The sequence below is a fragment of the Panthera leo genome, chromosome D4 (genome assembly GCF_018350215.1).
Source record: "Panthera leo isolate Ple1 chromosome D4, P.leo_Ple1_pat1.1, whole genome shotgun sequence".
Lineage (NCBI taxonomy): Eukaryota > Metazoa > Chordata > Mammalia > Carnivora > Felidae > Panthera > Panthera leo.
The window spans coordinates 28,603,203-28,625,539 of record NC_056691.1 but is presented as its reverse complement, the minus strand read 5'-3'; the positions used below and the strand labels follow the sequence as shown (position 1 = coordinate 28,625,539).

General features: G+C 43.2%; 2 protein-coding genes across 3 annotated transcripts in view; both read left to right on the top strand.

Annotated features, from left to right (window-relative positions):
• FBP1 (fructose-bisphosphatase 1) overlaps nucleotides 1-6,694 on the top strand; it is a 29,529-nt gene extending 22,835 nt beyond the window's left edge. For both annotated transcript variants that reach the window (XM_042913479.1, XM_042913478.1), the window contains exons 4-7: nucleotides 22-162; nucleotides 3,406-3,543; nucleotides 4,618-4,737; nucleotides 6,365-6,694. In XM_042913479.1, the coding sequence (XP_042769413.1) occupies nucleotides 22-162; nucleotides 3,406-3,543; nucleotides 4,618-4,737; nucleotides 6,365-6,556 (591 nt within the window). In that variant the 3' untranslated portion in view covers nucleotides 6,557-6,694. The remainder of the gene's footprint in view (nucleotides 1-21; nucleotides 163-3,405; nucleotides 3,544-4,617; nucleotides 4,738-6,364) is intronic.
• A 9,109-nt stretch (nucleotides 6,695-15,803) lies between these two features.
• FBP2 (fructose-bisphosphatase 2) overlaps nucleotides 15,804-22,337 on the top strand; it is a 37,928-nt gene continuing 31,394 nt past the window's right edge. Inside the window, exons 1-2 of the mRNA XM_042912757.1 lie at nucleotides 15,804-16,059; nucleotides 21,445-21,607. Coding sequence (XP_042768691.1) covers nucleotides 15,890-16,059; nucleotides 21,445-21,607 — 333 coding nt within the window. The 5' untranslated portion in view covers nucleotides 15,804-15,889. The remainder of the gene's footprint in view (nucleotides 16,060-21,444; nucleotides 21,608-22,337) is intronic.

Here is a 22,337-nt window from a genome sequence, read left to right as displayed (position 1 = left end):
GTGTTTTCTTTCTTATCCCAGAGTTCAGCTGATGAGCCTTCTGAGAAGGACGCTTTGCAGCCAGGCAGGAAACTGGTGGCTGCCGGCTACGCCCTGTATGGCAGTGCCACCATGTTGGTCCTGGCCATGGCGAATGGCGTCAACTGCTTCATGCTGGACCCGGTGAGAGACACTGTGTGAAGTTAGGTGCTTGGCTGGTGACTGCAAATGTCTGTTATTTGTGTGGGAGGGTGAAGGGGGGGGGTATGTAGAGGTGGGAAATGAGGCCCACAGTGGGGCAGAGACGATGGAGTGGGGAAAGAGTGAGGGAGATGGAGGGGGCACTGTGTATATCGTGAGAAGCCTACTGAGGTGAGAAATAATATTTGTCCAGAGCATAAGCAGGGGACTTTGTTCCAAGATTAATTCTTTAGAACAGACATTACCAAATGGATTCAAATGTCCACCAAGTCCAGGCAGGCCACGTAAGTGAATGCAGTGTGCTGGGGAAAGAAGACTGGGGCAATGGTGGGGAATGGGGAAAGCTAGCTGGAGAGGTCTAGCAATTGTTACTATTTGGGAATAGGGGCCCAGTCTTGCCAAGGCTTCCAATCTTTCAAGAAACACTGGATTTAAAAAACGTACGTGCTAGCCAACTAAAACACATTTATGGACCAGATAGGGCCTGTAGATGGTCTGTTTGCCACTGAGTATCTCCGTTAACTAGCTTGTTTTGCAGAGGTGAATGGGTGTCCCAATGCAGTGGCTTACATTTCTTTAAAAATAGCTACCTAATTCATTTGCTGTTGTGCTCATGCATGCACACCTTCTGTGAACCCTTGCAGTTTTGATAAGGCTTTGAAAAACTCAAGGAAGAGAACTTAAAGAAGGAAATGAAGATAATTCCTCCTTCCACCTTATAGAGAAAAGCTACCTTACAAATAGGAGTCCAAGGTGGCGTGAAAATATTAACAGTTTTAATTTGTTGGTAATTCCTTCCACATGCCTGTTGATTAGAATTATCTCTTTATTCAGGTAGATGACGGTTTCAACAAAGCAGATGAATTGGGGAAAGAAATCTCTTTAAATATCTGGCCCACTTAAAACCTACTGTTGAATGTAGAATTCAGTAGGTTGGCACGTTCATTGTGCATTCGATACAGTGCCCCAAAGGGAAAAGAACTGGGCTTATAAATACCTTTTAGTTTTCGACGGGTCCTCCTATGACAGTAACGAAACTTCATCTATTTGGTGCTTTTTGTTGACGCACTGAACACAAGGTATAGATGCCTGGCTGGCACCTGGCGGGAGACAGTTTGTTCCTGGTGAGGCCCTGGACTCTGTGCATGGCAGATGGTATAAATGAGAACGTAGGCTGCCTTGGCCCCCTACAATCTTGCACAACTGGACTTTGCCTCCTTGGAAGAACCGGTGCTTAATAGATAGACGAGGCTAAGGGAACAATACCAGATTAAGCCTCCAAATGAGGTGACCTCAGGGGAAAATAGTGGCAGAACCAGAGCAAAGTTCACCCGGAGCCCAGCGGACAGTTTCTGGAATCACTGATGTTTGCAGATTTACTGTTTTGCCAGAGATGTACTGCTTCCCCCAGACATTCTTCTGGTGACTTCTCTGTTACCTTTGAGTTGGTGGACGTGTAGAAAAAATGAAATCTTTTCTTGTTTCCAGATCGTAGACCGGTGTTTCTGGGAGTAAGTTTCTGTGTATTTGATAGTCTTTTGCCATCCTGAGACCTAATGGCCCCTCGGTGTCTGGAAGAATGGTGCACGCCTGCTGTAATGGTCCCCTGCTGGGGACACCATCTCATTAACCCACTGCTCTCTGGTGCCTGTGGGGCGAACCTCGGACCCCCTTAGCGCTTTCTTTTCATTTTGGCTGATGGTTTCTGCTAAAAATACTGAGACAGCTCTCTCTGCGTTTCCAGCAGTCTTTAACTTTCAGAAGGCTTTTTAGTCTCTTGTCTGCACTTGCAAGAGACTTTGCTCCTTCATGTCTTGCATGCTCTGGCCAGGTACCAGGGCAGGGCATCTGGAAGCATGGCTTCGTGAGCTCTCGGCACCTGTTGTGTGATGGATTTGTTTTCAAGACTTTTTTCTTTCTTTTTTAAAATGCTTTTAAAAAAAATGTTTATTTATTTTGAGAGAAAGAGAGAGAGAGAGAGAGAGGGAGGGAGGGGGAAGGGCAGAGAGAGAGGGAGAAAGAATCCTAAATAGGCTCTATGCTCTCCATGCAGAGCCCAACTCGGGGCTCAATCCCATGAACATGAGATCCTGACCTGAGTTGAGATCAAGAGCCAGTCACTCACTGACTGAGTCACTCAGGCGCCCCTCAAGAATTCTTTTCTAAATATAGTTATTTATTTATTTAGTTTTCTGATTATAAAAGAATGTTTCTACATAACTGTGGTCAGAATTTTTGGGAAAAAAAAAGCATAAAAGGAAAAAAGAAGAATCACTCACAATGAAGCCTTCCAATGACCACTGTTAATTCCAGTCTCTTTTTCTCCTTTTCCTCATCCTTCCTGTTCTCCTTCCATTCTGCCTTCCTTTCCTCCGTCTATTCCTCTCTTTCTAGGTCAGACACACTCCCTGTCTGCAGGAACCACTCTCTGCTGGGGGGGAGGTAAATGGCTGGAGACAGGTGTATTGATACCTCCTTTCTTCCCTCTCACCTCCATGGAACAGCCCCCTCCCCACAGGACAGATCTTCAAGCGCCCTCTTCTCAGGACATGTAGGAGCCCCAAACAACCCTCAGTCCAGAGCAGTAGGAGTTAGGTGACACTTTCCTTCCAGATTGCCATCTCCTCTAAAGTACCTCAGCCCTAAAGGCATCAACTCAGCACTGGGACTTGGTGGCAGGACTGAGTTCTGAGAAACACTTTGCAGACCCATCTCCTCACTGACCTCCCCTCTGGTAACCATCAGTTTGTTCTTTGTAGTTAAGAGTTTGGTTCTTGGTTTGTCTTTCTCTCTCTCTTCTTTTTTCCTTTGCTCATTTGTTTTGTTTCTTAAATTCCACATATGAGTGGACACACAATTCTTAATCTCCCTCAGGTTTTGCTGCTGTTTTACCTATTTCTCCCCTCCCTGTTTTTGTCTGGTTTCTCTCTTGTTTTACTGAAACCATTTGAAAGCAAACCCAAAAATTTTGATCCCCTAACATCTGCAGCAGCCTCTTCTCTTCTTTCCTTTTCGCCCACTGACTCTTCCCTTGTCCTGTTCGCCATTACTGAAGTGGCAGGCTGGGGACATAGTGTCCCAGCTCCAGGAGAAGCATCCTGTGCCCCCCAGCCTCAGGACCCCCAGCCCAGCTCAGCCCAGCTCAGGCCAGCCCAGCCCAGCCCAGCCCTCACACAAGCCTGGAGGAGGCAGCTCATCACCTCTCCCTCTCCTTCCTGTTTCCAGGCCATTGGAGAGTTCATTTTGGTGGACAGGGACGTGAAAATCAAAAAGAAAGGAAATATCTTCAGCCTCAATGAGGGCTATGCCAAGGAATTCGACCCTGCTGTCACTGAGTATGTCCAGAGGAAGAAGTTCCCCCCGGTAAGTGAGGGCTCTGGGCAAGGGCCCGTGAGTTATGCACAGATCTGTTGGTTCATGATTTAGCCTGGAGGCTAAAGGTGGCAGGGATCACAGGGCCTTGGATTCCACTGTGCACTGACCCCATGATGAAATTCCCACCTAGTCCTGGGCACTGGAGCCCCTGCCCTCAGAAGTCAAAGTCCGAGGGTCCGTATCAGCCTTAGCTACTTTCTCTTGGCAGAAGAAAATTAGGATAATAAAGTCGCCGGATGAATGAGTTCGTTCATGGCAGTGAAACATTTCACTTCTGTAGTCCCTGATCTCAGATGGCACAGAATGTGGTTCTCGTACCCAGGTGCCCACCTTGTGGTGTCCAATGGATTTCTATCCACCATCTCAAGATTAAGAGTGTCCATCTTGGCATCTTTCTGAAGAGGTTACAAATTACCAAATACAAAGAGAAGGAATGGCTGTTTATAAAGTTGGTTCTATGCAGGAATATCCAGTTTTGTCATACTCCTACTTAAATGCCACTGAGGAGGAAGCCCAGATACTGTTTGGCATTCAGGGCCTCAGAGCTGGCCCCAGGCTCTCTTTCCAGCTTTACTATCTCTCTTTCCACCTTACCCTGGATTCCCCTCCCACCACTGAAGCCTGCACACACGCACTGCACCAGGGTCCTCCCCAGACCCCTGGTGGACAGCATTTGCATTTGCCTTCTCTGTGTTGCCATACTTTGCTTCGGCGGTTCCCTTCCCCCCTTGCCCAGCTCCTTAGCTTGGCAAAATCCTTCTCAGCCTGCAATGTCCCGGTAAAACGTATGATTTTGTGATGGCCATCCCAACCCCATAACCAGAATCAACCCGTCCCCGGTTGGGGCTTCTGCAGGTAATTTGACCTATTGTGAGATGTGTAAGAATGGGGCTATTCGTTTCTGCTCCTTGGGAACAGGATATTCATCACATTGCCTATCATAGCCCCAAATAAGCGCCTCGTAGGTGTTCATTAAATGACTGTTGAATCAGATGAGCATAGAGGACACAGAACTCATTTTCTTTGCGGCAACCCTAATTATTGTTAATCTTAACCTTGCAGGACAACACAGCGCCCTATGGCGCCAGGTACGTGGGCTCCATGGTGGCTGATGTCCACCGCACCCTGGTCTATGGAGGGATCTTTCTGTACCCAGCTAACAAGAAGAGCCCCAATGGAAAGGTAAACAAATCCCCTGAAAGGTGATTGAGAGGCACTGGAGTTCCTTTGCAGCCCAGGGAATTTGACTTCGGAAGAAAGAAAGATGACAGTAGCTATTATATTGCCATTGTGCTCTGCAGTAGGATGCTAAGGATATGTGTGGCATCTTCTTTCCTAGATTAGAGGTTGTCCTCATTAAAGCCAGGTGATATCAGCTCAAAATGGTCTCTTGAGAGCCCTTCCATTGCTAAAGATAAGTAATAGTGTTATGGTGAGGACAGGTGCTTCCAGTGGGTGCGTGGTTTGGCCTGGGAAAAATGAATGCCATTCATAATGTGAAATGAAACAGTTCAGCTTCATTGCCAAGGCAGAAAAATCGAATATGTATCCAAGTAGAGGTTTCCTTTGATTGTTTTCAAGAGGCATAAAATAGAAATAACTAATGAGCTGACATTGGCTGCTTGGAAAATGAAACCTTCCTAGGGAAAGAAAGACTCTCTGGGGAAACCTAGAGCTTTCAGGGAAGCTGTTACCACTGACTGCACTGGTCTAATGCCCACAGAGTCCCGAAGCCATGGGGTGAGCTGTGCTTGCTTAACACTGGCTGAGGGATGCCCCGCTTTTCTTCTACACAGTGACAGTGTGTTTCCCTCCCAAATATTGTCCCTTTGTTTTCCCCGATAGACAGACTGTCTTTTTTTTTTTTTTTTTTTAATGCAAGAAAAGGAATGGGAACAATAATCCCCTTAGGATAGTTAGAAGTGTATATGTTCCAGATATGTTCAGATCTCTGTTTACAGCTGGTGGTGTCCAGTTTGCTGAAGGCATTCTTATTTGCTTAAAACAGCGCCCTTGCCACAGCCACGTCAGGCATCTCAGCCTGTGTGATTAGCCTGCTCCATAGCACTTTTCTTTAATGCCTCAAAAAATTGTTTCTGAACACAGATATTGAGGTGCCTCCTTTCTTCCCCTCAATTTTGCAAATCTGGCCATGACACCTGTATGGAAATAGAGTCAGGAAACACCTGCAAAAAGCTGTCTGCTCAATAGGCAGACTGCATGAAAATGAACACAATAAAAAAGTTAATATTTAAAAGTAAATGCCAAGATGTATAACATACTAAATCCCAACCCTGAAGCCTTTGGAGAATTGTAAAAGGAACGTGCACAGCGCTGCAAACAATATCATACTGTTTGGAGGAGCCAGTCTGCTTTCCAGATGTCTGCAGCCAGACACTACCATGGATGTTTAATGCTTTTAGAATAGGCAAAGCTCCATCCAAAACACACACCGAGTCACTCATTAGGTCCAGTCTCCGTGCTATAAAGAGAAGGGAACCATCAGTTCTGCCAAAATGTCATTCAGTCCTGAGTCCAGGTGGTCTGTCTCCCACTTGCATCAGGCCATCTATTGCTGGCTCTGGCTCTGGCTTGATGAATGGCTTCATTTAACCAAATGGTTAAGTTAACCATTTGGTCTTAGAGGCAGCCTTGGGGGTGGGGGATATTACAACCTCATAGAAGGAAAGGGAGAGTTACATGTTACCTTGGAAACTCCCACTAGCTCTGTATTAGCTTGGTATAGAACAAATCCCTTTTCTATGTAATATTCTGGTGTGAGGGCGCTGCTCTTGGCTCTTTTTTTCAGTTGAGACTGCTCTACGAATGTAACCCAATGGCCTACGTCATGGAGAAGGCTGGAGGATTGGCTACCACTGGCAAGGAAGCTGTACTGGACATTGTTCCCACTGAGATCCACCAGAGGGCGCCAATCATCTTGGGGTCGCCTGAAGACGTGAAGGAGTTCCTGGAGATCTATAAGAAGCACGCTGCCAAATGAAGAAATGGCCTTGCCCACACCAGAAAGAAGTGCCATTTACCTGGACCTTTTATCCCACACGGTGCTACCCCTTTCTGACTGCGCATCATACATTCCTAAACAGCAGAAATAAAAAGCATGCATAGTTTCACTGTCAAATGCTGTGTGGTGCTTGGTGCTGCCTTACTATCTCAGTAATGCTATGGATGGCATGTTTTGAGTGGATAGGAGAGAAATAAACGTCTTCTTTCTATTTCTAAAAAAAGAGTCGTCCTTGCTTTGTGTCAAACAATAGTAGTAGTGATAATAATAACAATAACAGTGAATGCATAGAAATTAGATAGCTGATTTAATCTTCACAACAACCTTACCAACTAGGCACCATCTATAAATGACCCATTTCACAGGTGATGGAATGAACAGAGAGGTGAAGTAATTTGCCCAAGGTGTCCAACCGATGCGCGGCAGCGCTGGGATACAAGCCCAGGTACTCTGGCCACTGAACTTACAGTTAATGTGTCCCTTGTTCTTTGTGTTGCCCGTTCAGGTCTGAGTGAGCAGAACTAACCTGAGCAGAGAGAGCTGTTTATGCCTTCCTGGGAACTGGACAGGTGAAAAGTTAGGGGGCCACCCATCTATGACCTAACCTTCTGAGTCTAAAGGCTTATGTTGCCACTCAGTAGTGACTTTTCAATAAAAACATAGCACTCTATTGAACAACAAAGCCTAATAATTCCTAAGGTCTAATTACCTTAAGTAAAAAGATTCATCATAAAATGTAATTTAAGGAAATACAATTTATTGCAAGCAAGTCTATTTCTCACTAGGCTCACTGTATAAACAGTGTCTCCCTTAGCTGACCCTGGACTAGAATTCCCAGATCATGGCAAGTTATATGTTAAAAAACATCTGTGGGCTTTCTTGAGCTCTAGATTTAAACAGATATGTTAATATATAATAAATGTTATTTGCTATATTAATCCATAATTATATTGATACAGTAAAATATTTTATCAAACATATTTACCATATTAAAACATTTAATATTTTACTTAATATATTTAATGTATTAATAAAATATAGATATGTAATAGATAAATATATATATATTTTTACTTGTAAGTTTAAATATGTGTCTGTAAATCCTGCTCTTTTCCCTCCAAATAATCCCTGCCAATTTCGTGTTTTCCAACAAGGAACTTAGTTTGAGTTTAAGCATTGGGTCCACTTTTGTCCACTGACTAGACCCAAAGCTAGTATTTTTCCCACTCCAGCTGTGGCTGGACCTCTCAGGGAAGTCTCCTGAACTCACAAAGCACCTTTTGATTTTTAACCTTGTAGCTTAGGTCTTGTAACTTCTGGTTCTCGAAGCACTGAGGGAGATGTGGTGGTCTGGGAGCCATTTCTTACTATAAAGACAGCTAGATGGGAGATAATAGTCTCCTACCCCGCTGCCGTGAGGAAGCCAAGCAAAATCACAAAAAGATACCTTCTCCCTGTTTTTGTTTTATGTTCTGTATGGTGTCTTTCGATGGGGCCGTTGGCTTATTTAACTAAGAGTTTTCATCTGGTGCCTGTTTTCTGCTATGGATGCATCGAGTCTTTCTCTTTTTCTCTGAGAAAGGAAGACAGACACAGAATCAGCAGCATGAACAGTGATTCTCCTCTGATGATCCATGGAATCTCAAAGTTGGATTTGACCTTGGAAACCCTGAGATGCCCTTCACGGATAAGGGCGAAGGGATGGTGTTTGTGGTGCATTATGTAGAGACTTGGCAGGAACTCAGGTCTGCTGGTTCTCAGGCTCATGTCATGCTGTCCCTAAAATGGGAGCTCTCTCCTACTAATCAAAACACATAATGTTCTCTTTGCAAAGGAAAGCATCCCCTTTAACCCCCCTTTAACTCAAATATTTGACTGCTAGGGATTTTCTGTTAGGTTCTTCAGTAACATCATTAGCAGGATTGGTAGAGGTCCCCACGCCTCCCTGCTGCCACCTACAGGTCTGACTTTGGTACTTAGAGTTTCCATAGCCTTACTCCTCATGTTCCAAGTTGAAACCATTCCTGGAGTTAAGCTTAAATTCTAAATATTTTAAAGTAAATCAATAGAGAAGTTTCTCCACAATGACATACTTGCTGCTTTGTGTCTTTCACCCAAAGCTAAGTCCAGTTCGACTTGAAGCACCTATCTGCCATGGTTTGCCACCATGCTATGCTACTGGGCTTTCGACAGGACACCCTGTGACTGACCAGGAAAAGAGTAGAAACTGAGGATGAAAATCACTGTTTCTCAAAATTCTCAGAGCGACTGTGGTCCCCAGCTTCAGAATTGGAAATAATTTCAAGATTACTATAGCAGGTTGAATGGTGTCCCTCTGCCCACCCCCCTCAAAAAAAAAAAAAAACAACCCACATGTCCACATCCAAACCTCTGGAACCTGTGAATATGAACTTATTTAGGAAGAGGGTCTTTGCAGATTTAATTAAGGGACTTGAGATAAGATCATCCTGAATTACCTGGGTGGGTCCAAAATCCAATGAAATGTGTTTTTAGAAGAGACACACAGAGAATGCAATGTGAAGATGGAAGCAGAGACTAGAGTCTCCACAAGCCAAAGAAACCAAAGAATGCCAATAGCCACCAGAAGCTGGAGAAGCCAAAGAAGGATTCATCCCTAGATGAAGCACCCAACACAATGAAATACTTAGATATAAATCTATCAAAATATGTATAAGATCTACAAAACTTTGAAGCATGAAAGTTCAAAGATGAACTTGAGGGAGAGTTATTCTATGTTCATGGATAGAAAGACTCAATATTGTCAAAATGTCAGTTCTTCCCAACTTGATTTATAGATTCAGTGCAATCCCAACCAATTTCCCAGCAAGTTACTTTATGGATATTGACAAACTGATTCTAAAGTTTATATGGAGAGGCAAAAGACCCAGAATAGCTGACACAATTTTGAAGGAGAAGAACACAGCTGGAGGACTGATGCTACCGACTTTAAGATGTACTATAAATCTATAGCAATTAAGACTGTGTGGTATTGGTAAAAGAATAAACAAATAGACCAATGAAACAGGATAGAGAGCCCACAAGCAGACCCCCATAAATATAGTCAACTGATATTTGATAAAGACAATGCAATGGAGCAAAGATAGTCTCTTGAACAAATGGTGCTGGAACAACCAGACATCCACATGCACAAAATGAATCCAGACACAGAACTTACAGCCCTCACAAAAATTAAACTCAATATAAATACAAATATAAATGTGAAACTCCTAGAAGGTAATATAGGAGAAAACCTAGATGAGCTTGGGTGTGGCAATGACTTTTTAGATATGACACCAAAGACATGGTCCATGAAAGAAATGATTGATAGGCTGGACTTCATTAAGATAAAAAGCTTCTTTGGGAAAGACAGTGTCAAGAGGATGAGAAGACAGGTCACAGACTGGGAGAAAATATTTGAAAAAGACATATCTGATAAAGGACTGTTATCCAAAATATATGAAGAACTCTCTAAAAATTCAACAATAAGAAAACAGCTGATTAAAAAATGAGCCACAGACCTTAACAGATACCTCATCAAAGAAGATATATGGATGGCAAAATGGCAAATAAGCATATGGGAAGATGTCATCAGGGAAATGCAAATTAAAGCAACACCCCTACATACCTTTTAGAATGGCCAAAATCCAGAACACTGACATCACCAAATGCTGACGAGGATGTGGAGCAACGGGGACCTCCCATCCATTGCTGGTGGGAGTGCAAAGTAGTGCAGACACTCTGAAAGACAGCTTGGCAGTTTCTTACAAATTAAACATACTCCCCACATGATTCAGCAATCACAGGACTTGATACTTACCCAAGGGAGCTGAAAACTTACATTGTACAAAAAAATCTGCAGAAAGTAATTTATAGCAGCTTTATTCACAGTTGCCAAAAATTGGAAGCGATCAGGATGCCCTTCCATGGGTGAATGGATAAATAATCTGTGGTACACTTAGACAATGGACTATTATTCAGCACTCAAAAATCATGAAAAGCCATGGAAGAAACTCAGATGCATATTTCTAAGTGAAAGAAGCCAATCTGAAAAGGCTACAGGGTGTATGATTCTAACTATATGACCTTCTGTTATACAATGGAGACAGTAAAAAGATCAGTGGTTACTAGGGATAGGCGGAGGAGGACAGATAAGTAGGAAGAGCACAGAGGATTTCTGGGGCAGTGAAAATACTCTGTATGATGTTATAATGATACATGTATGCCATTATACATTTGTCTAAACCCATAGAATGTACAACATCAAGAGTAAACCCTAAGGCAAACTATGGACTTTGGGTGATAATGATGTGTTCATCATTTGTTTATATATATATATATATATATATATATATATATATATATATTCACACACACACATATCACTCTGGTGAATGATGTTGGTCACAGGGGAGGCTGTGCATGTGTGGGTGTGGGAGGAAATGGGAAATCTGTATCTCCTCTCAATTTTGCTGTAAGCTTAATCTGCTCTAAAAAACGAAGTCTTAATTTTTTTTTAAATGCATAGCATGAGGCACAGTGGTCACCACAGAACTAAAATACAGGTCTGACATAGGTCAGCTCTGCTTTAACTTTGTTTTTTCCATGTGAAGAATGTATACAGCACTTTCCTATGTATTTTTTATACAGTGAAGACTGGACTTGGTATAACCATATTACAGGAAAGTAGAAATTGGATTCTTGATTTTCCATCTTTGTGTTCTGTTAATCCTACAAAGTTGAGGCTTAAGCCGATTTCATTAGTACATGAGGAAAAGTAGGTTGACCTGCAAGGAATCAGATTCCCCACGTGGAGCAGCTTATAAGGGCGCTCCGTGTTCCATGCTCAGGTACATAGGAAACACTGCAGTCCTACGAGGGAAGAGGTATAGATATTTTTAAACATTGTGCCACAACTGCATTGTTTTTCATTTTTACCTGATGGCATCATTCTTAGAATAAAATCTTTTCTGAGTGAAAACTAAAAAAAAAAACAAAAAAACCTCCCATATGTTGACATTGCCTGAGAGAGTGTACGTAAACTATCTCAGTAAGAGTTTGGCTAACAAAGAATGGTCCCTCTGTTGATACCCTAAGTCACATTTTAGATCCCTGCTTTTGTCTTCAGATCTGATGTAAGAGCAAGATTGTCTCAACTATCAGGAAGGTCTGCTTGCCCTTACTCACTTTGACTCAGGTCTGTGAGCATCTTTCCCAAAGTGGAGCAAGGCCATAGAGAGCTTTGAGGTCCCCGGTGTATCAGTGGCCCTGAAATAAATGTAAGCTGGATGCTCTCTCCTTTTCTCCAGGCTTTCTCCACGGCTGTTCTATGTTTCCACCCTGTCGTGTGCCCTGAAAGAACTTTGGCATTTGCTGAAAGGTCATCAGTTGCAATTTTAGACCATTGGGTAACTCGAACTTCTAACATTTAAATGTAGCTGCAAAAGGGTATGATTGCTGTACCCAGCTGCCAGCCTAAGCCAGACAGTGGCAAAAATAGCAGACCCTCCCCAGTTCCCTTTAAGATGAGTAATTGACCGCTTATAAATGACACTAGCCAATACTTCTCCTTCCTGGTCTCCAAATTCTCCAGTCTTCTGCCTACTCTTAGCATCTGTAGTGTGCTGGGCCCAGAGCTTCTCCAGGGAGTTGTGCTGAAGCACTGATTGGTTGGTTTCACTTCCAATCTCTTGTTAACAGATACTTTATAGAATGTAATATAAAGAATTACAGGAAAGGCCAAGAATGAGAGTTATTGTTTAAGCAGAGTTTCAGCTGGGGGAGATGAAAAAGTTCTGGAGATGGATGGTGGTGATGGTCGCACAACACTGTGAATGTACTTAATGACATTGCACTGTATGCTTAAAAATGGCTAAAATGGTCCAAAAAGAAAACCTGGAAAAATGAAATAAAAAACGATTACCTACAAAAGGCAGGCCCCAACTGTTTAGTGTTAGGTTGTAACTTCATTTAAATTTAAATGACATTTTATTGCTAGATTTAAATTGCATTTTAATATAGTCAGAGCAAATGTAACACAGAGAAGTTGCTATAGAAATTTCTAAATACTGCCAATTTTTCTACTAACTTTGTCATGGCCTAGTACAGTTTGCAGACTGTCCATGATCCACCTTGCATTTTGTTTTACAGTAAAATGAATTTTAAAAAAATGTAGAATTATTTGGGTTTTAAATAGATTCAAATTTCCATCACCATAATTAGGATACAGAAAAGTTCCATCAGGCCAAAAAACCCTCCCTTGTCCTGACCCTCCCCACATGGCCACAGAATTGTTCTCTTTGTATATAATTTTGTATTTTCAAAATATAAATGGAATCATACCATATATAATCTTTGAGACTGGCTTCTTTCTTTAAAAATTCTTTTCATTTATTTTAGAAAGAGAGAGAGAGAGCACGAGCCAGGAGGAGGGGCAGGGGAAAGAGAGATAATCTTAAGCAGGCTCCATGTTATGCATGGAGCCTGATGCAGAGCACGATCCCACGATCCTAGGATCATGACCTGAGCTGAAGTTGAGAGTTGGATGCTCAACCAACTGAGCCACCCCGGCCACCTTGACTGGCTTCTTTCACTTAGCACGATGTCTTTGAGATTCGTTCTAGTGCTGCGTGTAGCAAGGTTGTTCTTTTTTCTTGCTGAATAGTAGTCCATTTTATGGATCTACCCCAGTTTGCTTATCCATTCACTGAAGAGCATTTGAGGTTGCAGTCTCTTACATAAATAGAGCTGCTATTAATATTTGTGAATGGGTGTTTGTGTGAATATACATAATCATTTCTTTAGGAAAGATGTAAAGGCCCACTGCAACTGGCATTGTTTTTCACTCTCAAATCCTTTGAAGACAATGTTGTACTTCAAATCCTTTGAAGTACAAAGGATTTGAAATCCTTCAAATCCAATGTTCACCTTCAAATCCTTTGAAGACAATGTTGTACTTCAAAGGAAACCTGGAAACCTACAAGCAGGACACCCTCTTCTCTTATATTCACTTACTGGCCCAGAACTCCTAACATGCAGCCACTGGTCTTCCTATAATTATGTCAGAAGAATCATTGTTGATCTCTCACTTGAAAGACAAAGCTTAGTTATTTGTTAATGGCAACATGACACATCAGGATCAAAGAAAGTTCCCTTCTATAGTTCTTACAGTTCCCTGAAGCTTTCCGAAAAGAATGAGAGCTTTCTGGTTTAGATCCTGGTGATATCAACATGAAAATGTTCTGACTGAAGTCCTCACACAAGAGCATGCACAAAGATAAGGAAGCTTGTGGAAGCATTATCTCAAGGATGCACATTTCCAAAGTAAATTAATTGTTCACACACTAGAATGCAGCATACCTCTATGTACCAACATGGATGTGTATTTCCAAGATGGTAGGCTATGGCAGCCACCTTAGATTGGTTGATCCAATACCAGTGCCCAACTCTTGCAGTGAGGGGTCACCATGTGAAACAAATCTGGCCGAAGCTATGGAAGTGGAAATCCACTGGTGCGTGTGTGTGTGTGTGTGGGGGGGGTGTTCTGAGGAAATATTTCTTTTCTAATAAAAGGGAACTGATGTGATTAGAGTGCCCTTCTCCCTTCTTTGGGCCTTCAGTGTGGGCTAGATGGGCAGAATGGTAGTTGCCATTTTGTGCTCATAAGATGTTTCAGCTTGGAGGCAGAAGCCAGCTGACCCAGGGTAACAGAAGAGACAGAGGGGCCCCTAAAATGGAGTCTTTAAAGAGCTAAATAAATGCTAGCAGCCACTTCCTCGTGAACGCATGAGAAAATATGAGAAAAATAACCCCCTACAATATTTAAATCATCTGAGGTTTCTCTTACTTGCAGCTGAACACATTCTGATTGAAATAACCATCAAAAGAAAAATCATATTGCAGACCAATGTATGTATTCTACAAAGCAGCATGCATATTCCTCTATTTTATAAAGTGGAGTTATATATGTATACATAATAATTATATATGCATCAAAAATTTGGAAGGGTAGTAATAACTACCAAGTACTGGGAACCTGCTCTGTGCCAGGCACATCTTATCACTTTTAATCCTGAAAACCACTCTATAACATAGATGTTTTACTTCTATTCCCATTTATAGGAGAGGAAACTGAGGCTTCAGGAACTTTCCCAGGACAACTAGCAGATAATTAGGTTGGGACTCAGTGCCAGGTCTATGTGCCCCTAGAGAAAGGTCTTGGTCTATGCCACCCAGGCCCCTGCCAGTGCCTAATACCAGTACAGACCCCCACCAGCTCAGTTATTTCTAGAGAGTAGGCTGGGAGATGGGCTGGTGGTGAGGACTCTCACTTTTTCTTTTATATACTTCTGTAGTGTTTCCTTTTCAGTAAGAAAGTAGTATCTAAAAATTTTTTATGTTTATTTTTGAGAGAGAGAGAGAGAGAGAGAGAGAGAGAACACTAGTGGGGGAAGGGCAGAGAGAGAGGGAGACACAGAATCCAAAGCAGGCTCTAGGCTCTGAGCTGTCAGCACAGAGTCCGAAGCAGGGCTTGAACTCATAAACTGCGAGATCATGACCTGAGCTAAAGTCGGACATTTAACCTATTCAGCTACCCAGGCATCCCAAGAAAGTAGTATTTTTGAATTAGATGTGCAAATCTAAAGGAATTGATAAAAATAACCTGATGCTAGGCACTGTGCTAGGAATGTAATTTTTTTCTTCTAGATTTGGGTGGCTTTTAAGGATATCCACTCAGGCATATGTCTTTTTGGAAATAAAAAGCATCCTTTGCAAAAGTACATAAAAGACCCCTGGCTGAGAGGTCCCAGGATTGCCATATTTTATTGTGTGACCTATACCCTAGGTAAGATCTGCCAGTCTGCCTCTTAGAGTGATTGGGGAACTGGATTCTACAGTAGATATATGCAAAGAATCCTTCTGAGTCCTTGAATGAGAGGGTTCTAGGGATCATTTTTTAGTGGCTGGATTTCTCATCTTCCACCAGTTTCTAAATGGCTCCTTCTTAGGATCTTTAAATAAAAAGGTTCATCAAAAGAAAGTAGGTGTGTTTCTGGGCTGCCTGATTCTATTTACAGCTTGCTTATGGTGCATTGGCAGCCTTCAACATCAACCTTGCCAGAGAGATTTCCTTGAGGGCTTGCCCAGTTATCTTAATCACGTGGGTTGGGGCACTTTTTCGTTAAAGGTCCTGGCAGGGCTAGCGCAAACCAGCTCTGATACCAAAGAGCCACAGATTTCAGAGATAAACAAGGCTTTCCAGGAGAAGAAGATTTTGAACACTTATCCGCCACCATGTCAGACAGCAGCCCCTTTGAAACGGACATGCTCACCCTGACTCGCTACGTTATGGAAAAGGGGCGTCAGGCCAAAGGGACCGGGGAGCTCACACAGCTGCTGAACTCCATGCTGACAGCCATCAAAGCCATATCCTCGGCTGTGCGCAAGGCCGGGCTGGCCCACCTGTGAGTCCTGGGGGAGTAGGTGTGGGTGCACAGACCTGCCCCTGATGTATAGGGATTCGGGCCCAGGTGGGGCGTGGGCAAAGCCACAGGTGCAGGTCACTTGGGCAGGCGACCATGTTAAAAGCTATTTGCCTCTGTGCTCTGGAGGGAAGACGCTTTTAAAGTTTCTGTCTGTTGATAAAGGGGCCGTTGACTTGTTTCCAGAAAGGAACGAAATACTTGGAGACATGGTATGAAGAAAAAAATATATAATTTTTCCAGTTGCCATGTATTATAACGATGAGAAGCTCAGTGGCTGGTTGCATTAAAAACATAGACTGTATTATCCCAGCTTGTTTCTTATGGCACAAAGAAACAGCAAATAGGACTTGAGATTTTGCTTTATGATTTTTACAGGTAGTAGCATTTTATTGCCATGAACTTTGCCATTGTGTTAGGAGCTAGCAATCATTTACAAAATGACTTCCTGCCCTGCGTCTCTGTCCTTACTGAGGGAAGGAGTCTTTTGCTTTCAAAACAATTTTTTATTTCTTCTCTGAGACTCATTATCTTTTTCTCTACTTGGTGTGCAGGAAGCTGGGAGGTTCTGGGTCCAGGAGGAGGAAATGAAGAGCATTCTTCCACTTTGTTCTCTTCAGTACTTTATCCAAGCACAGAAGAAGGCCAAGTTCATACTATGGCTGCTGAATGTCACAGCTGCTGACCTTAAAAAATAAGCCAGTTATTTTATTTTATTTTACTGAGAGAGAGAGAGAGAGAGAGCAAGCGCAGGAGGAGGGGCAGAGGGAGAGGCAGAGAGTGAATCTTAAGCAGGCTCCAAGCCCAGTGCAGAACCCAATGTGGGTTCCAATCTTATGACCCTGAAATCATGACCTGAGCTTAACGGACTGAGCCACCCAGATACCCCAATAAGTCAGTTATTTTACCCCCCAAAAATGAGTTTATTTGGGAATAGTAAGAGAATTACAATATGGGACAAGTGAACTATGCCAAAAACCATAGGCTGGTTTAACAAAGGAGAAGAAGTTTATTTTATGAAGGAGGACATTGGCAGGAGCTGTTTTGAACCAAAGTCCATTGGTGAAAAGCAAGAGTTCAGGGCCATAATGGTTTCTTATTGGCTGAGTTGGCAAGTCAATTTCTTGCAGGAGAGGCAATGTACATCCTTCCTTCTAGGAGCCCCTAACTGATGATTCTTTCCCCGGAGGATTTTTCTGTTAGTCTGGAATTGACACTTCCTGCAATGACCTCCAGTGCTACAGTGTGAGGGCTCCCCCTTCTGGCCTCCCGACTCAATTTTAGTGAGGTTTTCCTTAACGTTCACACAGCCAAGAGTCCAGTTTAAGTCTGTGCTGAAAAGAAGCTGACTTTCTTTGCACTTCCATTTTTTTTTTTTTTTTGTAGCAAAGGTCCTCTCCAAAGGTGAAGGGGCCCATTATTATTATTCCCCCAAATGAAGAAATAAAGTCTAATAATTTAAAATAGTAATTCTTAACAATTTAGTACTTTTGAACCAAAAATTTGATAGCGTTATATCACAAGATGTAATTCTCACAAGATAACTATAGGATTTATTTATAACGGATAAGGTTTTGTAACCCAGTAATGACATCCAATTTAAAGACGCATTATGATCGGCCCTCCCTGATCTCTGTGTATTGCTATAACTGTATTGCCTCATAGACCAATAATGGCCAACCTTTACTTGTAACGGTCTTTATGAACGCGAGGTACAGCCATTTGCCTCTGTCCTGATCCCACCAGGTGATGGGCTGTGCTGAGTGACACTAAGTAGTGACTTCACCTGTCCCTGCATATGGCTCTGCTATGCTTAGAGCCATTTTCTGGGCATCTCCACTGCTTTTCAGTATTATTTACCCGCCTTAATGTGCTCATCTTCTGTGCAGGACGCTTAGCTAGGCAGTGGATGCGGTGGTACAGTTGTACTACGCGGCTTCAGAACTCTAACTTCGTGGTTGTCGAGTGTCCAGATGAAGTAGACTCAGGAACTGGATAATGTGTTCATTTAACTTGGCTGCCTTCCATGTGACTGTCTACTCTTGTTAGGACCTCAGTTCCCCATTTGTAAAACAGAGGGGATGGGAATAGCCCCTAACTTATAGGATTGTTGTAAAGCTTATTGACTCCATGTGATGATAATTTCAACAGCGCCAGATCCATAATAAATGCTCAGTAAATGCTCATTATTACAGTGGGTCCAAGCCTAGATCTGGGGAAATTTGCCCGCTGGCTGTTCCATGCTGCTGAATGTCCACTAGGTGGCAGGTGTAGCCCATGGAATCAAGACTTCAGGATCCACTATTTTCTCAGAGGCTGAGGCCGGGGTCCTCAGGCTGGCAGAAGCCCCACATTCTGCCAATTCAGATGTCATCCTTCTCCTGACCCCTCACTGAAACACCAAAGTGGCAGTGTGAGATGCCCATTGCCTGGAAAATCCTTCTTTCTAACAAAATGCTGAGGTTATTTTAAGAGGACCCTGGAATTGCTTCTCATATTGCTAAAAGGTCGTTCTCTGTCCTGGAACAATTCTGCTCCTGAAAATAGGATTTTCACATGCTCCTGCCCCTTTTCTCATCTAGGGAGCCTCAAGCCCCTCATTCTTTGCTTCCTCTTTTTGGGAAGACATTTTAGGCACAAGCTCAATGAATGCAAACGTGATAAAAAATGTTCATGCTTTTTCTTCTCTTTTGTCTGTTCATTGCTGTAGGAAGAAGGGAATGCTAAAATCCTTCTCCTGGAAGCATCTTCATGGGTTTCTGCCAAAGTGGTAGAATATCCCATTCAAAAATTATCAGTAAAGCTTTCAAAAAATAGTAAAAGATATTGTCCTGTGGATTATAAAGCTCTGCTGTATCCATGATCTAACTTGGAGCAGGTGTCAGACAGATCTCATTATGAATGTGCTTCCATTCTTTCTGGAAGGAGGGGTGCTAATGGGGGTTAAGGGTAAAGGGCACCTGGAGGAAGGTTGTCAGTCAAGGAAGAGGGTGGGAAGAGAATTGTCCCCTGCTTAGGGTACATCAGTGGTTCTCAACCGGGCTACCTGTTAGAGCCACCCGAGGATTCCTTCAGCAAATACATGGCTTTAAAAAAGGTGTGGGGGGGGCGCCTGGGTGGCGCAGTCGGTTAAGCCTCCGACTTCAGCCAGGTCACGATCTCGCGGTCCGTGAGTTCGAGCCCCGCGTCAGGCTCTGGGCTGATGGCTCGGAGCCTGGAGCCTGTTTCCGATTCTGTGTCTCCCTCTCTCTCTGCCCCTCCCCCGTTCATGCTCTGTCTCTCTCTGTCCCAAAAATAAAAAAAATAAAAATAAAAATAAAAAAAAAAAAAAAAAAAAAAGGTGTGGGGATGTAGAGAAATTATTTTCCTGCCATGCTTTCTTCATAATTCAGTGAACATATATTGAGCATTTACCACATCCTTGGGTGCTGTGGAAACCAGTATAATAAGCCACTGTTCTAGCCTTCAGTGAGCAGATAATCTACCAGGAAAGGTATTCCCATGAACAGATCACAAACTGCTGTGGAAAGATGACAGGGGTGTGCCTGGTGGTGTTGGGGCCAAGGAAGCCTCTGGAATGGATCAGGAGGGAGAGTAGGGAGAAGCTCATGGTAGGCAGACAGCATTCCTGTGGAGTGAACACCATAAGTGAGGGTGAAGAAGAGAGGAGCATCTTTCTGGGTACTAGTGGCCACAGGACTTTTGTGGCTGTTGAGATGAAAAAGGCTTGAGTGGGTATAGCCATGCCACTCTTGGCGGGAAGAGTGCGGGGATGGGGCAGCCAACCGAGGGGTCGGTGTAAGACAAGTGTGTGCCTAGTGGATTCCAGAGGCTGAGACTGGCTGAGTGAGGTCAGTGGGACAAGAGGCAATGCCAGCATGGGAACAGGGCTTGCTTGGTGAGGCCTTAAGTCCACCATGGGGAACTTGGGGATTCTGGGTGAGACCAGAGTGATCTTGTTGGTATTTTAGAAGGACCCATAGGGGCACCTGTACCCCAATGTTTATAGCGGCACTCTCAACAATAGCCAAATTATGGAAAGAGCCTAAATGTCCATCAACTGATGAATGGATAAAGAAATTGTGGTTTATATACACAATGGAATACTACGTGGCAATGAGAAAAAATGAAATATGGCCTTTTGTAGCAACATGGATGGAACTGGAGAGTGTGATGCTAAGTGAAATAAGCCATACAGAGAAAGACAGATACCATATGGTTTCACTCTTATGTGGATCCTGAGAAACATAACAGAAACCCATGGGGGAGGGGAAGGAAAAAAAAAAAAAAAAAAAAAAAGAGGTTAGAGTGGGAGAGAGCCAAAGCATAAGAGACTGTTAAAAACTGAGAACAAACTGAGGGTTGATGGGGGGTGGGAGGGAGGGCAGGGTGGGAGGGAGGGCAGGGTGGGTGATGGGTATTGAGGAGGGCACCTTTTGGGATGAGCACTGGGTGTTGTATGGAAACCAATTTGACAGTAAATTTCATATATTAAAAAATAAAAAAAAAAAAAAAAAAAAAAAAAGAAGGACCCTGCCCATGACGGTGGAAGTTAGGAGACCTTTGCATACTGATATTCTAAAACATAAAGCGAGATAGAATTTTTCTTACGTTGCTTGAAATGGTAACGAAGAAAAAAATTAAATTAGTTAAGTCTGTCCCCAAATTTCCATCTTAAGTAATGCAAAGCCACCACAGGGCAAATTTCTCATTCAGTCCACCAGGCCATTATTTGAGGGTGATACTTGAAATTCCTGTGCTGGGAAGCCATGGTCCTTTAGTTTTGGGGTTAGTAATGATGGCAACATGTCTGACTTTATGAATTGGCTCTTTCCCTTCACCTCCCACTGCCCATTGCAGGTTTGTATTTTTATAAGATTGAATTCCAGTTAGCGTTGTTGGGAGAATACGGGGCTATGACAATATCCTCACGGTGTAAAGGAAGCAAGGTTGAGAATCACAGCTTTGAGACACGTTGCACTTGGTCTGTATAAATTGGAGATTTGGCAGCAATGAAGGGAAAAGTGGCTTATAATAATGGTGTCTGGGCCTTTTTTTTTTTAAAGTTTATTTATTTTGAGAGAGAGAGAGAGAGAGAGGGAGAGAGAAAGAAAGTGCAAGCAGGGGAGGGGCAGAGAGAGGGGGGACAGAGGATCTGAATGAAGCACGCTCTGTGCTGAGAGCAAAGAGCCTGATGTGGGGCTCGAACGCACAAACGGTGAGATCATGACCTGAGCAGAAGTGGCATGCTTAACTAACTGAGCCACCCGGGTGCGCCCCCCCCCCCCCCACGCCACCCCCATCTGGGCTTCTCTGATGGAGTTTTGGATTCCCTTAACAATTTCATTCAGTCTTTCGTCTTCTTAGGTATGGAATTGCGGGAAGCGTGAATGTGACCGGGGATGAGGTGAAGAAACTGGACGTGTTATCCAATTCTCTGGTGATCAACATGCTCCAGTCCTCCTACGGCACCTGTGTCCTGGTCTCTGAGGAGAATAAAGACGCGATTATCACCCCCAAGGAGAAGAGGGTGGGTGTGGGGACGGGATGCAGTTCCCCTAGCCACCAGTAGATGGTACTACTGAGTTGGGAAGAATCTGGTTGCTTTTCTTTAGTTCCTGGGATATTCCTATTCCTTAACTTTTATTTTCTGGGGGGGGGGGGGGGGGGGGAGATTGCATACTTTTTTAGAAGTCTTACGCTGTCTAGTGGAAAAAAAAAATCCACAACAGGGGGGTGATTCATTCAGGGTAAAGAGTAATTTCCTGAAAATGCCTCAGTGGGTGGGGTTTTGTCTTCATTTGCCAGGAACAAGTGCTGCATTTTTTGTGGTTTCAAAACCATCGAGTCCAGTAAAAACTAGAGCTCCTGGGAAGAGCAGACCTGTACTCTTCCCATCCCCACTTCTATTCTCCCTCTCCCCAACACACACTTCTCCAAGGGGCTCTGGTTTCATCAGAGATTTCTTCATTCCTGACAAACTGTTAGCCAATATAGAAAAGAAACTGTAAAGATTGTGCCCTCTTGCCTTAATACAATGGCAAACTTGGTTAGTGCAGGGCATGACCAGGCAGGGTCTGTAGCTACTCTGGTTTCACAAAAACAGTTCATTAATGTCAGAGGTTTGCTAGTGGCCAACAATTCAACCCATGTCCAGCTGTGATACAAAGTAAATACTGGGACTGGGCCTTGTTTTATATATTGGGTGTTGGAGACCATTTCTTCATAATTAGCTGAGAGGATGAAAAAGGTAAAAGCAA